Source organism: Oncorhynchus mykiss, chromosome 9 (assembly GCF_057628025.1).
Source record: "Oncorhynchus mykiss isolate SJ-2025 chromosome 9, ASM5762802v1, whole genome shotgun sequence".
Taxonomy (NCBI): Eukaryota; Metazoa; Chordata; class Actinopteri; order Salmoniformes; family Salmonidae; genus Oncorhynchus; species Oncorhynchus mykiss.
Genome location: NC_143030.1, coordinates 23808522 through 23826067, shown reverse-complemented (window position 1 = coordinate 23826067; position 17546 = coordinate 23808522). Strand labels below are relative to the sequence as shown.

The window sequence follows — 17546 nt, the reverse complement described above, 5'->3', positions numbered from 1 at the left end:
GCCAGCAAAGCCACTACACTAGACAATACATGAATTACACTATAACGGTGACTACTGGTGCCCACAAACTGTTAGGGCCTGCATAAAGCTGTCCCAACGCAGAGTCCCAACAGCAGTCCCAACACCTGACCACTGCTACACCTGGTTATCAGCGGAGCCTTGTCTGGCAGCGAAACAGTTAATTCAGCCTCATTTACTGCCTTAAAAAAAACATAGCTGACATGGCTGACTTGCTTAAACAAATGTAGTTTATACTGACAATTGAGATGTACAAACCATGGAATAAGGGGAGAACAAGCGGATACAAGGCAATCTGTAATTTCCAATAAGACATTAATGAGGAAGCTAGGACAGATGTAGTCAAAAGTTCAGCACTTTTGAAATTTACAGCAACAAAATTCAGAACATGGGCCGTTCTTACAGTGTTCTTGATGTACACCAAGTCAGAACGTGGAATAAATAAAGGGGGCATATTAGCAGACAACGAAAGCTCTTAACGTTACAATATTCAATGATTACATTTCTCAAAAACAGGTTATAGGCTACATGTGCACCACCAAGTCAGAACAGTTGGCAAAATAAAGAGGTGAAAATAGACCAAATTATTAGGGTGAGGCACCTGGGCTACTAACAGCTTTCTACACAATGTACACTTAGTATTACTTTATTAGCTACAGTAGACATGTCTCCTTGGCATATTACATAATGTATGCAGCAGCAAACAAGACATTTTTGGACTCACCTTGTTGTGCTGTGCTCACTTGAACAGGAAGTTGGTGCGGTGGTCCTTTGTGGGCAAATTTTGTCATCAAATTTTGTCATCAAAGTCTGGCATTCTTTGGATTTATGGTGCTTTCAGGACAATTGTTGAATCATGTTGACATCAGTGATCTTCAGGTCGTAGCTCTGGAAAGAGGCCAGAGTTCCCAATTTACAATTCCGAGATGGATGAAAGTTCAAAACGTATTTTCCCATCCGTGGCTCGTTTTCCCCGAGTTCCCAGTTGTCTTGAACTCACAGAAGTCAGATTTTGCAGTTCCGAGTTAAGTTGTTTTAAGGGTGGCACAAATCATGCTTCATTGACAGCATGGCAAATGTTGAATGTTTCTAATTTTAAACTAGGAAAAGAGACCCTTAATCTTAGACTTGGGATCACACAGCCACTCCACTCCGAATAGCAGGCTAATGATTGCTTTGCAATGATTGCAGTTAGCCACTGATTCCTTCCAAACCACTCATTGTTGAATTTGCGATTTCCAATTTGTTGTGTAATATTTATGTCCAATAGCCAATGAGCAACGATACGTTTTAGCTATAATTTATCTTCATATGACAAGGATTAAAAAGGATTTACCAATAGATTGTCGACTTGATTCATGATAATAACTGCTAGCTAAGATTTTGAAAGTATGATGTTTACATGAACAGTCCAATCGAAGCTACTGGGGATATAATGTGTTTTGATGTTATTTTATCTGTGTCCAATGACGTTGAGCCTTCTTGGATGGGCACTAATGTAACTCTTAGTGTCCCCATGAGTGACAGAACACTGAGCCAATCATGGTGCAACGCTCTGTATTTTCTACTGGCTTGCCCCACCACAGAAAGCCCTGAGCTTGGCTGAAACACCTGCATTTTGGAGCTGCCTTACTCAAGAAAACAAAAAAAGAGACCGTGTTTTTATGCAGCTTTATTAACTTAACTTTATTAACTTAATAAAAAAAATATTATTTTTTACATTGTTTACAAACTGATATGTGACACAGATTAATTAATATGCAAAAGCCCCCCATGCAAAACAGGAAAGTCCCGCCCTATAAATGTGGGGCTCAAAACAGGTGGGGCTCTGCAAATAACTTACCAGCAGTTACTTTTCCAAGACTCAGCTCCACAAACAAGACAGGTGGCACACTTTTGACGGGACATTATAATTATAAGTCGTGCCTTTCTGGAAATGGGAATTATATGTTGTGTCTTTAAAAACATAAGAAAACACAATTGACTTGATCATAATTGAGCATTTCTGAGGGAATCAACAAACTAGATGAGACAAACTCTGCCTAGGCCTCCAAAGCTACATACAGCAGATGGCACACATGGTTTAAAGCAGAAACTCTATGTCCCGACGATTGCATTCCGTTGCTGTCTGGTGAAAACCTCTCATCTCCAAAACAAAAACCTTTCAGGAAATTACCATATTTTCCCATTAACGAACATACAATTATGAAACTTCAGAAGCTATTTTGAATACATGTTCTTGTTCTTAGAGTCATGAAATGTTCCAAGTACATCGAGGGGAGTTAATGCTTTCAGTAATTAAAATAAAAAATGCAAATTGGCAAAAAATTTAGTTTAAAGGTTTTCATCAGACAGCGACAATGTGTTTGTGCCAGGTAAAATTGGACATTGGTCTTTGAAGTTTGCAACACGAGGCTCACGTGGTTTTTAGCAGAACTCTACATCACGAAGAGTGCATTTGTTTGTGCCAGGTAGAATTGACAGTTGGTCTTTTGAGGTTTCCCAAGATACAGAGACTATATGCAGAGATTATTAAGAACACTGCCTACCCTCTTAAGGTCTCTCTAACACGGCAGCATGTCAGCTCAGATTTGATTACTCTCCTGTTTGCCTCTCCTGTGTGTCATCAACCTGCAGTCGAGAGGGACAGACGCGTGCGGAATAAGAGACCTCATGTATAGGAAGTGCGGGTAAATAGTTGGGATATATAAGACGTAGATGGCCTATATGCCTTAAAATGACTTGTGCGGTCGAGAGCGGCATACGCTCGTGGAATGATTTGATGTGAGGTATAGATTGACAAGTGTGGAGAGAGCATTCTATGTACAGTAAATCATCTGGATCAGAAGTGGCTGGTGGGAGGAGATACCAGAGGACGTGCTCATTGTAAAGGCTGAAATTGAATAATTGGAAAGGTTTCAAATACATCAAACACATGGTTGCTATTTCATTCATTCCATTTCAGCCATTACAATGACATCCTCCGATATCTATCTGTGGAGTTACATAAATAGCTGACATGTACGGTGTCCATATTAGGACACATGTCCATGGAGTGTTGGAGGGCCCTCACGTTATCTGTGGTTTCGATTGGAGGATGTGGAAATCGGCCAATGCAATTAGATTCATGCTGGCTGTGAGCTGTACGGTTATGTCAACTCTCTATCTGTTTGTTTATGCCTGAGTTCCTGCTGCTCGGAAAGGAGACTCCGATTTTTCAGTGGTGAACAGAGCATTGTGCTGTGACTCATCTGCTTCTTCCTGTTACACAACTTCCTTCTTGATTCACTAGTAGAGAAACTACATTTCTCAGTAGTGTGGAGTTAGTTGAACTAAGTTTCCCAGTCGTGTGGAGTTAGTTGAACTGCATTTCCCAGTAGTGTGGAGTTAGTTGAACTACATTTCCCGGTAGTGTAGGGTTAGTTGAACTACATTTGCCTGTAGTGTGGAGTTAGTTGAACTACATTTCCCGGTAGTGTAGGTTTAGTTGAACTACATTTGCCTGTAGTGTGGAGTTAGTTGAACTACATTTCCCGGTAGTGTAGGGTTAGTTGAACTACATTTGCCTGTAGTGTGGAGTTAGTTGAACTACATTTCCCGGTAGTGTAGGGTTAGTTGAACTACATTTGCCTGTAGTGTGGAGTTAGTTGAACTACATTTCCCGGTAGTGTAGGGTTAGTTGAACTACATTTCCCGGTAGTGTAGGTTTAGTTGAACTACATTTCCCGGTAGTGTAGGTTTAGTTGAACTACATTTGCCTGTAGTGTGGAGTTAGTTGAACTACATTTCCCGGTAGTGTAGGGTTAGTTGAACTACATTTGCCTGTAGTGTGGAGTTAGTTGAACTACATTTCCCGGTAGTGTAGGTTTAGTTGAACTACATTTGCCTGTAGTGTGGTTAGTTGAACTACATTTGCCTGTAGTGTGGAGTTAGGTGAACTACATTTCCCGGTAGTGTAGGTTTAGTTGAACTACATTTGCCTGTAGTGTGGTTAGTTGAACTACATTTCCCGGTAGTGTAGGTTTAGTTGAACTACATTTCCCGGTAGTGTAGGTTTAGTTGAACTACATTTGCCTGTAGTGTGGAGTTAGTTGAACTACATTTCCCGGTAGTGTAGGTTTAGTTGAACTACATTTCCCGGTAGTGTAGGTTTAGTTGAACTACATTTCCCGGTAGTGTAGGGTTAGTTGAACTACATTTGCCTGTAGTGTGGAGTTAGTTGAAGTACATTTCCCGGTAGTGTAGGTTTAGTTGAACTACATTTGCCTGTAGTGTGGAGTTAGTTGAACTACATTTCCCGGTAGTGTAGGGTTAGTTGAACTACATTTGCCTGTAGTGTGGAGTTAGTTGAACTACATTTGCCTGTAGTGTGGGGTTAGTTGAACTACATTTGCCTGTAGTGTGGAGTTAGTTGAACTACATTTCCCTGTAGTGTAGGTTTAGTTGAACTACATTTCCCGGTAGTGTAGGATTAGTTGAACTACATTTGCCTGTAGTGTGGAGTTAGTTGAACTACATTTCCCGGTAGTGTAGGTTTAGTTGAACTACATTTGCCTGTAGTGTGGAGTTAGTTGAACTACATTTCCCGGTAGTGTGGAGTTAGTTGAACTACATTTGCCTGTAGTGTGGAGTTAGTTGAACTACATTTCCCGGTAGTGTGGAGTTAGTTGAACTACATTTGCCTGTAGTGTGGAGTTAGTTGAACTACATTTCCCTGTAGTGTAGGTTTAGTTGAACTACATTTCCCGGTAGTGTAGGGTTAGTTGAACTACATTTGCCTGTAGTGTGGAGTTAGTTGAACTACATTTCCCGGTAGTGTAGGTTTAGTTGAACTACATTTGCCTGTAGTGTGGAGTTAGTTGAACTACATTTCCCGGTAGTGTAGGTTTAGTTGAACTACATTTCCCGGTAGTGTAGGTTTAGTTGAACTACATTTCCCGGTAGTGTAGGGTTAGTTGAACTACATTTGCCTGTAGTGTGGAGTTAGTTGAAGTACATTTCCCGGTAGTGTAGGTTTAGTTGAACTACATTTGCCTGTAGTGTGGAGTTAGTTGAACTACATTTCCCGGTAGTGTAGGGTTAGTTGAACTACATTTGCCTGTAGTGTGGAGTTAGTTGAACTACATTTGCCTGTAGTGTGGGGTTAGTTGAACTACATTTGCCTGTAGTGTGGAGTTAGTTGAACTACATTTCCCTGTAGTGTAGGTTTAGTTGAACTACATTTCCCGGTAGTGTAGGATTAGTTGAACTACATTTGCCTGTAGTGTGGAGTTAGTTGAACTACATTTCCCGGTAGTGTAGGTTTAGTTGAACTACATTTGCCTGTAGTGTGGAGTTAGTTGAACTACATTTCCCGGTAGTGTGGAGTTAGTTGAACTACATTTGCCTGTAGTGTGGAGTTAGTTGAACTACATTTCCCGGTAGTGTGGAGTTAGTTGAACTACATTTGCCTGTAGTGTGGAGTTAGTTGAACTACATTTCCCTGTAGTGTAGGTTTAGTTGAACTACATTTCCCGGTAGTGTAGGGTTAGTTGAACTACATTTGCCTGTAGTGTGGAGTTAGTTGAACTACATTTCCCGGTAGTGTAGGTTTAGTTGAACTACATTTGCCTGTAGTGTGGAGTTAGTTGAACTACATTTCCCGGTAGTGTGGAGTTAGTTGAACTACATTTGCCTGTAGTGTGGAGTTAGTTGAACTACATTTCCCGGTAGTGTGGAGTTAGTTGAACTACATTTGCCTGTAGTGTGGAGTTAGTTGAACTACATTTCCCTGTAGTGTAGGTTTAGTTGAACTACATTTCCCGGTAGTGTAGGGTTAGTTGAACTACATTTGCCTGTAGTGTGGAGTTAGTTGAACTACATTTCCCGGTAGTGTAGGTTTAGTTTAACTACATTTGCCTGTAGTGTGGAGTTAGTTGAACTACATTTGCCTGTAGTGTGGATTTAGTTGAACTACATTTCCCGGTAGTGTAGGGTTAGTTGAACTACATTTGCCTGTAGTGTGGAGTTAGGTGAACTACATTTGCCTGTAGTGTGGAGTTAGTTGAACTACATTTCCCGGTAGTGTAGGGTTAGTTGAACTACATTTGCCTGTAGTGTGGAGTTAGTTGAACTACATTTGCCTGTAGTGTGGAGTTAGTTGAACTACATTTGCCTGTAGTGTGGATTTAGTTGAACTACATTTGCCTGTAGTGTGGAGTTAGTTGAACTACATTTCCCGGTAGTGTAGGTTTAGTTGAACTACATTTCCCGGTAGTGTAGGTTTAGTTGAACTACATTTGCCTGTAGTGTGGAGTTAGTTGAACTACATTTCCCGGTAGTGTAGGGTTAGTTGAACTACATTTCCCGGTAGTGTAGGTTTAGTTGAACTACATTTGCCTGTAGTGTGGAGTTAGTTGAACTACATTTCCCGGTAGTGTAGGTTTAGTTGAACTACATTTGCCTGTAGTGTGGAGTTAGTTGAACTACATTTCCCGGTAGTGTAGGTTTAGTTGAACTACATTTCCTGGTAGTGTAGGTTTAGTTGAACTACATTTGCCTGTAGTGTGGAGTTAGTTGAACTACATTTCCCGGTAGTGTAGGTTTAGTTGAACTACATTTCCCGGTAGTGTAGGTTTAGTTGAACTACATTTGCCTGTAGTGTGGAGTTAGTTGAACTACATTTCCCGGTAGTGTGGAGTTAGTTGAACTACATTTGCCTGTAGTGTGGAGTTAGTTGAACTACATTTCCCGGTAGTGTGGAGTTAGTTGAACTACATTTGCCTGTAGTGTGGAGTTAGTTGAACTACATTTCCCTGTAGTGTAGGTTTAGTTGAACTACATTTCCCGGTAGTGTAGGGTTAGTTGAACTACATTTGCCTGTAGTGTGGAGTTAGTTGAACTACATTTCCCGGTAGTGTAGGTTTAGTTTAACTACATTTGCCTGTAGTGTGGAGTTAGTTGAACTACATTTGCCTGTAGTGTGGAGTTAGTTGAACTACATTTCCCGGTAGTGTAGGGTTAGTTGAACTACATTTGCCTGTAGTGTGGAGTTAGTTGAACTACATTTGCCTGTAGTGTGGAGTTAGTTGAACTACATTTGCCTGTAGTGTGGATTTAGTTGAACTACATTTGCCTGTAGTGTGGAGTTAGTTGAACTACATTTCCCGGTAGTGTAGGTTTAGTTGAACTACATTTCCCGGTAGTGTAGGTTTAGTTGAACTACATTTGCCTGTAGTGTGGAGTTAGTTGAACTACATTTCCCGGTAGTGTAGGGTTAGTTGAACTACATTTCCCGGTAGTGTAGGTTTAGTTGAACTACATTTGCCTGTAGTGTGGAGTTAGTTGAACTACATTTCCCGGTAGTGTAGGTTTAGTTGAACTACATTTGCCTGTAGTGTGGAGTTAGTTGAACTACATTTCCTGGTAGTGTAGGTTTAGTTGAACTACATTTCCCGGTAGTGTAGGTTTAGTTGAACTACATTTGCCTGTAGTGTGGAGTTAGTTGAACTACATTTCCTGGTAGTGTAGGTTTAGTTGAACTACATTTGCCTGTAGTGTGGAGTTAGTTGAACTACATTTCCCGGTAGTGTAGGTTTAGTTGAACTACATTTGCCTGTAGTGTGGAGTTAGTTGAACTACATTTGCCTGTAGTGTGGAGTTAGTTGAACTACATTTCCCGGTAGTGTAGGTTTAGTTGAACTACATTTGCCTGTAGTGTGGAGTTAGTTGAACTACATTTCCCGGTAGTGTAGGTTTAGTTGAACTACATTTCCTGGTAGTGTAGGTTTAGTTGAACTACATTTGCCTGTAGTGTGGAGTTAGTTGAACTACATTTCCCGGTAGTGTAGGTTTAGTTGAACTACATTTCCCGGTAGTGTAGGTTTAGTTGAACTACATTTGCCTGTAGTGTGGAGTTAGTTGAACTACATTTCCCGGTAGTGTAGGGTTAGTTGAACTACATTTGCCTGTAGTGTGGAGTTAGTTGAAGTACTTTCAAAATAACATGGATCGTTTGTAGATAACTCATTTTCTCAACATGTAGTGGGTCTGAGTGTAAAAAGCTCATCACTACACATTCATCTCATTTGAAGTAGAGTCCTGCTATTACGTATTGCAGACTTCATTTTCTGCAGTTGGCCTGTAACTTCAGATCGACCAGGGGTGGATTTGGAAAGTCCATCTAACTATCTGACCAAATCAATTCTGGTCAGATAAATACAGATTACTGGGCAAGCAGCTGAAAAAAGATGAAAATAAGAAGAACATGGAACCATCCAAATATCTATCTGAGGGACAGGTATCTGAGAGACAGATAGGCACGCAAACAAGCTTTTGGAAAAGAATCACCAGCCTTGCACTTCCCCTCCCCCCTCCTAATCCGCCCCCTCGCCCCAACCTAACTAGGAATGAATTAACAAGCAGACGCCCGTTTGCATACATATCCATGTCATTACTACGACATAGAAAATAGGCATACAAACACAACTTATCAGCACGGGGGAGGCTATTTCAACTCATTATGTGGGCAGTGTTGTTTACCATCAGTTAGCACGATAAGCTAGAAACCCAGTGAAGGGTGGAGAGAACACAACTGGGCAAAAGGGAGTCAGGGTGGGGAGGGGGATGAAGGCGCTTGAGGCTTGGCTTGGGGCGCTCTGGACCCTTATAAGCAGTCTCCATTAGCGTTGCCAAGAAATCCTTCTAATCAGCATAGTATCCCGACACCATTAAATAAACTGGGCCAGACAGGAGGGGCTTGCTAGTTGTTAGCATGTGTTGGATGTGGCTATGGAGGGTATGTGGAGTGGATGCGCACCACAGTGTCGCATCCTCCCTAATTGTGTCTTTGAACGTGCCAATTTATGGAGAGTACGGGCTAATTAGGTTCCTTTTACATTAGCCACATTGGCTCTATCATAGTGATGGGGAAGGCTCCAACAGGCTCACTATTATGATCAGGTTCAGTGTTCTTAGTTGTGTTCCACAGCCCCCCACGCATCTGACTTGATTATGGTTAGAAATGTGGCTGGTGCCACCATCGTGCAATAATGATTGGAGTGCTCCCCCCCCCTGTTTGTAGTAGAAAGGTGTGGCCATTGTTTTGGCTGAACTTTTTTCATGATCATAGTGCCTGGCTTTCAAAGGTAGACATGACAACCGGTAGTTGGGATTCTGATCTCTTTGATATTGTGTTAAAACAAACTCCATATTGATCATCAACATCTGATTGTATATGTAGATAGGTACAGGTACATTTCAGTGCCCAATCAGTGAATCAGATAGAGGGTTGAAGTGCATAGCCTGCCAGACATATTTTTGTTTTTATTTTACACAATGCATTATCTGGAACTTGTATGTATTACCAGTGCCGTGCGGCTCAGTTCGTATGGTAAAGCGCTTGCAACGTGAGGGTTTGTGGGTTTAAATCCCGCCGGGGCTACCAAAATGTACAGATGTGGGGTTGTATGTCTCTATGGATAAATGCGTCTGCTAAGATGGCATGTCGTTGCTATTGTATCCATTGCTTGGAATGTGCCATTTTTTTTTTCTTCATGTTTTCCTATTAAGCTACCTTAGTAGTCTGTACACTTTAGCGAAACGCACATCACATGTCAATGAGTGCCGGGCTGAAGAGGACCTATGTATCTTAGAAATAATACCATGTCATTATCACATATTTCCAGAGGACCCAGAATACCACAGACACACTGCAGGACATGACGGGGCGGAACATGACAGACTTCCTTTTAAAGACCTACAAGGAAGCAGGCAGAAAAAGGTAATTTTACTTATTTGTCATTTTAGTAATTTACCAGACACTATTATCCAGAGAGGTCATTTTGCATTCACCTATGTGCTTGGTAAAACTTGTGTAACATTCAGATATAATGCCAACAATGCAGCCGGAGTTATCTAAGATAACGTGTATGATGTTCAACTCAAGGTCCTATTCATGATAAGTAATCTAAGAGTCAAATTAAATGTTACTGTTTATTGTGTGTGTGTGTGTGTGTGTGTGTGTGTGTGTGTGTGTGTGTGTGTGTGTGTGTGTGTGTGTGTTTGCGTGCGTGTGCGTGCGTGCGTGTGCGTGCGTACATGTCTGTGCGTTTATTCCTGTGTTTGTGTGTCCATGCGTTTTCATATCTTATTAAATTACACTGTGATCTCTGCCCCCACAACTACCACTACACACCACTCAAGGTATGGAGGGATTTCTGTCGGAGGGGTCAACTCCCAAGTCAGGATGACTGAACCGGAAATAGAAGCTGTGATCAGGGATTTGAGGAGCCTATTAAATTCCTCCCAGGTATGCTATGGATATTGGAATCGTGGTAGCCTTACTGCCGGCCGTGGTACAGCTTGACTATTGAGGGAAAGCGCATTAATTTAATATGTGCCTGTGTGGGTGGAGGATAGACAAGGTACGTTTGCTGCGGTTGAAAGCCAGAAGGGGTCTTTGGAGACCTCAATTCACTGAGGTCCTTGGATGTTGTTTATCTATGTTCAATTATGCATAGACGTAGAAACCAAGGACAAACCCAGCTTATAAAACCGGCCTGATAGCTAATGCTAAGCTTGTGCTCTTTGTGAAACATGGACTTGAATCTGCTTGAGTGACTCTTGAATTTCAATACATTACCTTCAAATCGAACTCAGAGGAAAGTTAAATCTCAGATAGACTTTTTGGTGTCCATGGAAACTGGGTATGATGTATTTAAAATATTTAGTTCTTCCTCTCTCTCTCCTCAACACACTCAAACAAGCGTACACACTCTCACTCTATCTATCTATCTACTCTCTCTACTCTCTCTCTCTCTCTTTCACTTACACTTGCACACATACCCTCCCCCACACACACATACCATACCCCCCCCCCCCCACACACACACACACACAAACACATAACCTCCCACATACGCACACATACCATCCCACACACACATACCCTTCCACAGACATACCCTCACACAGACATACCCTCCCACACACACACACACACACACACACACACACACACACACACACACACACACACACACACACACACACACACACATACCCTCCCACACACACACACATACATACATACCCTCCCACACACACACACATACATACCCTCCCACACACACACCCTCACACACACACACACACACACACACATACCCTCCCACACACACACACACATACCCTCCCACACACACACCCTCACACACACACATACATACCCTCCCACACACACACCCTCACACACACACACACACACACACACACACACACACACACACACACACACATACCTTCCCACACACACACACATACATACCCTCCCACACACACACACACACATACATACCCACACACACACACATACATACATACCCTCCCACACACACACACATACATACTCTCCACAAACACACACACATACCCTCCACAAACACACACACACACACATACCCTCCTACACACATACCCTCCCACACACATTAAATGTTCAAACCTGTTGGAAACCCGGACCTCAAACTTCTGTGAGATCAGCAGAATGTTGCCCGCCCTCAGGGCATCTTCCCCATCCTTACCCAGGGCACTTCTCCATGCTCCAGATTCTCTACGCTAACACAACTTTAATTAGTCGCCGCAGTGATGATGTAACTCTAATGGCCGAGCATGAGCCGTTCCCAGCTCTGTGCCTTTCCCTTATTAAAGTGGAAAATTGTCCTTGAGATATGGCTAACTCGCTGACTGTGACTGGGTCCCAAATGGTACCCTATATAGTGCAGTATTTTGGGCCGGGCCAAAATAGGGTGTCATTTAGAATGCAATCTGTGTCTGCTTGGGTTGCAGAAGGAGAGAGAACAGTAGTACTCTGCTGTACCACCTGACTGGGCTGGAAGTTAGCTTTTAAATTCACGTTCATTTTTTGGGGGGGTGCCATTGGTGAAATTGAAATGAGACTCAAAGGATTCTGGGATTGATTAGGACGACGGATGTAATAACATGGCAGAAACAAAACACACCGTGCTTGAAGACGATTAAGACAGACTAGTAAATAAAGTAGTCAAATACAGTGTCTTGAGAGCCATACCAAAACAGCTTTTAACATAGGTTGCAACTTGTCACGCACTCGACACAACACGTCATGCCATAGTCGTATCACTGGCCATGGCTGCGGCGGCCGGCCGGCTCATTTGCCATACAACCATCACTTTTTTTCTCATTTGCCATCACCCTTGAGGAGGAAGTTGTTTCGTAAGGGATTAGCAGCAGTAAACGCTCGCTGGGGTTCCATAATCCCCCTCTGTCTCGCCCGCAGTGAGTCTTCCCGTCTGGCTAAGAAACCAGTGGAACAAGCAGCTTCTCAGGAAGACCCCATTCCCATGTTGTGCTTGCTACGTTGCCAACCTGCGCCAGAAAGCTCCCTACACCTCAACCCCCTCGGGTTTCCTCCTCCCTCTAATCCCATTCCTCAAAAGGGAGAAGTAAAAGCAAAATATACATAAAAGCAAAATGTGAGTCCCAGCTTTGAGGAAAGGAGAATTACAAACAGAAAAAAGTGTAGTTCCTGGGCTCATGAATAGTAAATGAGCTTGAACAGGGAAGTAATTTAACACAGATATTTATGTCGGTGTTCTGTGTGTTTCTGTGAAATTTCTGAAATTCACAATTCAGAGAGATAAGAATGAACCAGAGTCAATGTTATCAGTATATCACAGTCTCTTGACCAATGTTTCCAGCTGATACGTCTGTAAGTATACAACATCAGTTTTGGCATAGAGGAAAGGGCGGAGTTGGGACATCCGGCTATCTTATGTCACTGCCTTATCCTCTTGTTGCCCTAGCGTAAATACTGTATCCCTCACAAAAAAAGTTTCAAATCGCGATGTTCTGGCATGTCTGCCTCGTGATTTGCTGGGAGACTTGTCTGTCTTTTAAGACGACCCTCCCCTTTTCTAAGTTAATAAGAGAATCCATCATTAATCCCAGACCAAATGCTGTCGCTGCCTTAGGTCTGGACTCCATAGGACCCAAGCAAAGTCCGATTTGAAGATGAGAGAAAAGATATGATGATAGTGAAATGTTCATGGGCCTGTTCCCATCCTAGTCCTCTTGGGGGTGACATGGGGTCATCTCTCTCCCTCTTCCTTCCTCTCTCGTATTGTAGGCTTTTGATCAAGGTGAGGGGAGCCATTTGCATTGATTTATATTACACCTGTGAGGTGTGCAGTGTGCACTGGGCTGAACTGGAGCTGGGCACAGGTGGGATGACGGACCATCGCAAATCGCACGTGGTGGCCCAGTCATCTGCAGCAGGCCCATTTCACATGAAACATGACCAGAGTGTATTTTTTTTAAGGCGACCCATTCGGCCCACTCCTGCTTGGTCCTGTAGCTGTCATGTGCTATATGTTATAACACCATGTTATTTCCATAGTGAGAAAAGAGAGACATATTAAAAATAAAAATAAATTAAAGAGGAGAGCGAAACAAGTGGAAGGCAGTCCTGGGTTGTCGAAGTCATTCGACCCCCACTCGGTCATCAACATTGACTCATTCGGCTCCCACTCCCACCTGCCCTCTATAGCTCTAGTACTCAGGGGCCATATGCGTCAAGCATCTCAGAGCAGGAGTGCTGACTTAAGATCAGTTTTTGTATAATTTAGATCACAGTAGATAAGATGACATGGACATGGGGGCAAGCGAAAGGCAGTGTTGCAGGTTTGCCAAAATAACAAGAAAATGAATGTTACTTCTCAAGCCTATATAAAATAAGTGGGCCTCAGCAACCTACAGGTATTGCTGAGATCCCTATCCCCCTCTCCTGTGTTGTTGTGTTTTGCATTTCAAAGAGGATATGTATTTTCCAAGTGTGTCCAATTAAGCCTTTTTCTGTTGTTTTTTAAATTCTCTCCTTCATTAGGATAACACAACCGATCAGATGCTCCTGAATACCGAGATGCTCCTGAAAGAGCTCGGGACCAGGGATAATGTCAAGGTATTATATCATCATTCATCTTGAGGCTTAGAGACTCAGAGGTTCCTTGGTGGCCATTACCATTTTTTTGTTATGTTATGCTAAGTGTTTCCACATCTTGATAATTGTTGTCACTTGCTTTGGCGCTACATAGGTATGGAGTAAGGTACTCTCCATGGGCTGGTTTTCAAGACCAAGATTAAGACAAGTCACGGATAAAATATAATGAACTTTAAATGGAGAATCTCCATTGAACATTATTTTTAACCTGGGACTAGCTTTAATCTTTGTCGGGGAAAGTGTATATATGCTTTATATTGTCTGTGAACTCTAGCAGCAATAAACCATCTGTCATGTCTCCAGGTGTGGTTCTACAACCAGGCGTGGCACGGTATTGTATCGTTCCTCAATGTGGCCAACAACGCCATCTTGAGAGGCAACCTGCCGCCGGGTCATGACCCCAGGGAGTATGGAATCTCCTCCTCAAGCCACCCCCTCAACCTCACCAAGGCTCAGCTTTCCTACCAGGCAATGTAAGTCGGGTTGTATCAGCTCTGGGGTTCCCTTAGGTACTGATCTAGGATCAGTTACCCTTCCCCAATCCTAACTGTAACCATACATGGGGAAAATGCAACGCTGACCCAAGATCAGCATCTAGGGGTAACTTTACCCTATACCTGTTCTATCACCTGTACGACAGGCCACGTGGAGCCAGAGGGAAAGGTAGTGGGGGAAGCTGGAGCGGCAGAACGAGTGGCAGGAGTCTGAGATGGAGAGGGAAAAGTGGAGAGAGGGAGAGGAATAGTATTAGGCTGGCGTATAGATTAATTGGGAGATTGAGAGGATGAGGCCCTCTGAGAAATAAAGAGAAATAGAGATGGGAGAGAAAGGCAGAAAAATAAAGAGTGACGGAGAAAAAGAGAGAAATAAAGTCAGAAAGACAGAGAGAAAGACAAGAGATATACAGTGCCTTGCGAAAGTATTCGGCCCCCTTGAACTTTGCGACCTTTTGCCACATTTCAGGCTTCAAACATAAAGATATAAAACTGTATTTTTTTGTGAAGAATCAACAACAAGTAGGACACAATCATGAAGTGGAACAACATTTATTGGATATTTCAAACTTTTTTAACAAATCAAAAACTGAAAAATTGGGCGTGCAAAATTATTCAGCCCCTTTACTTTCAGTGCAGCAAACTCTCTCCAGAAGTTCAGTGAGGATCTCTGAATGATCCAATGTTGAACTAAATGACTAATGATGATAAATACAATCCACCTGTGTGTAATCAAGTCTCCGTATAAATGCACCTGCACTGTGATAGTCTCAGAGGTCCGTTAAAAGCGCAGAGAGCATCATGAAGAACAAGGAACACACCAGGCAGGTCCGAGATACTGTTGTGAAGAAGTTTAAAGCCAGATTTGGATACAAAAAGATTTCCCAAGCTTTAAACATCCCAAGGAGCACTGTGCAAGCGATAATATTGAAATGGAAGGAGTATCAGACCCCTGCAAATCTACCAAGACCTGGCCGTCCCTCTAAACTTTCAGCTCATACAAGGAGAAGACTGATCAGAGATGCAGCCAAGAGGCCCATGATCACTCTGGATGAACTGCAGAGATCTACAGCTGAGGTGGGAGACTCTGTCCATAGGACAACAATCAGTCGTATATTGCACAAATCTGGCCTTTATGGAAGAGTGGCAAGAAGAAAGCCATTTCTTAAAGATATCCATAAAAAGTGTTGTTTAAAGTTTGTCACAATCCACCTGGGAGACACACCAAACATGTGGAAGAAGGTGCTCTGGTCAGATGGAACCAAAATTGAACTTTTTGGCAACAATGCAAAACGTTATGTTTGGCGTAAAAGCAACACAGCTCATCACCCTGAACACACCATCCCCACTGTCAAACATGGTGGTGGCAGCATCATGGTTTGGGCCTGCTTTTCTTCAGCAGTGACAGGGAAGATGGTTAAAATTGATGGGAAGATGGATGGAGACAAATTCAGGACCATTCTGGAAGAAAACCTGATGGAGTCTGCAAAAGTCCTGAGACTGGGACGGAGATTTGTCTTCCAACAAGACAATGATCCAAAACATAAAGCAAAATCTACAATGGAATGGTTCAAAAATAAACATATCCAGGTGTTAGAATGGCCAAGTCAAAGTCCAGACCTGAATCCAATCGAGAATCTGTGGAAAGAACTGAAAACTGCTGTTCACAAATGCTCTCCATCCAACCTCACTGAGCTCGAGCTGTTTTGCAAGGAGGAATGGGAAAAGATTTCAGTCTCTCGATGTGCAAAACTGATAGAGACATACCCCAAGCGACTTACAGCTGTAATCGCAGCAAAAGGTGGCGCTACAAAGTATTAACTTAAGGGGGCTGAATAATTTTGCACGCCCAATTTTTCTGTTTTTGATTTGTTAAAAAAGTTTGAAATATCCAATAAATGTCGTTCCACTTCATGATTGTGTCCCACTTGTTGTTGATTCTTCACAAAAAAATACAGTTTTATATCTTTATGTTTGAAGCCTGAAATGTGGCAAAAGGTCGCAAAGTTCAAGGGGGCCGAATACTTTCGCAAGGCACTGTAGATTTGTGTTTGTAATAGCACACTAGAGGCGATCCCATGGGGACCGCCCGTTTTCACATACTGTTCCTTTATAACCCAAGTGATCAGTCTGGAGCCCTGAAGCTTCCCCATGAGATCTTTAGTGTCAATGAGGGCATTATAGAAGTACAGAACCACAAGCCTTCACTGTCTAATGCAGTCTGAGTCTATCATCGATCTAATTTCCATCATCGAGAAAACCCCTCTCTGAAATGAGATAATGTAACATATAGTAAGTAACATATGGTGTAGCATAATATAGCATATCATAATGAATTACTTAACATGTGAAAACATACAGTAGCATATAATAGCACTAGCATGACATAACACAGCATAATAAAATAACATGCCGTGACATATCACATCGTAGAATGACATAACATTGCATAGCAAAGCATATAGGTGACGGCCAAAATAAAGGAAACGCCAACATTCCCGTGTCCTAATAGGGCGTTGGGCCACCACCAGCCAGAACAGCTTCAATGCACCTTGGCATAGATTATACAAGTGTCTGGAACACTATTGGAGGGAGGTGACACCCTTCTTCCATGAGAATTCCATCATCTGATGTTTTGTTGATGGTGGTGGAAAACGCTGTCTCAGGAGCTGCTCTAGAATCTCCCATAGGTGTTCAATTTGGTTGAGATCTGGTGACTGAGACGGCCATGGCATATGGTTTACATCGTTTTCATGCTCATCAAACCATCCAGTGACCACTTGTGCCCTGTGGATTGGGGCATTGGCATTCTATGGGGGCATAGCCATGGCAGCCAAAATAATGGCCTACCCAGCATTTGTATACACCCTAAGCATGATGGAATGTTAATGGTTTAATCATCTCAAGAACCACACCTGTGTGGAAGCACCTGCTTTCAATTTACTTTGTATCCCTCATTTACTCATGTTTCCATTATTTTGGCAGTTACCTGTAGCATAGCATAACATTTACAGAGCAAA

The 17546-nt window shown here is 42.5% G+C and overlaps 1 protein-coding gene across 3 annotated transcripts in view; it reads left to right on the top strand.

Moving 5' to 3' along the window:
- LOC110531729 (phospholipid-transporting ATPase ABCA1) overlaps positions 1–17546 on the top strand; it is a 246423-nt gene that overhangs the window by 148976 nt on the left and 79901 nt on the right. For all 3 annotated transcript variants that reach the window (XM_021615071.3, XM_090183773.1, XM_021615072.3), the window contains exons 33-36: positions 9684–9778; positions 10201–10306; positions 13919–13993; positions 14336–14505. In XM_021615071.3, coding sequence (XP_021470746.3) covers positions 9684–9778; positions 10201–10306; positions 13919–13993; positions 14336–14505 — 446 coding nt within the window. The remainder of the gene's footprint in view (positions 1–9683; positions 9779–10200; positions 10307–13918; positions 13994–14335; positions 14506–17546) is intronic.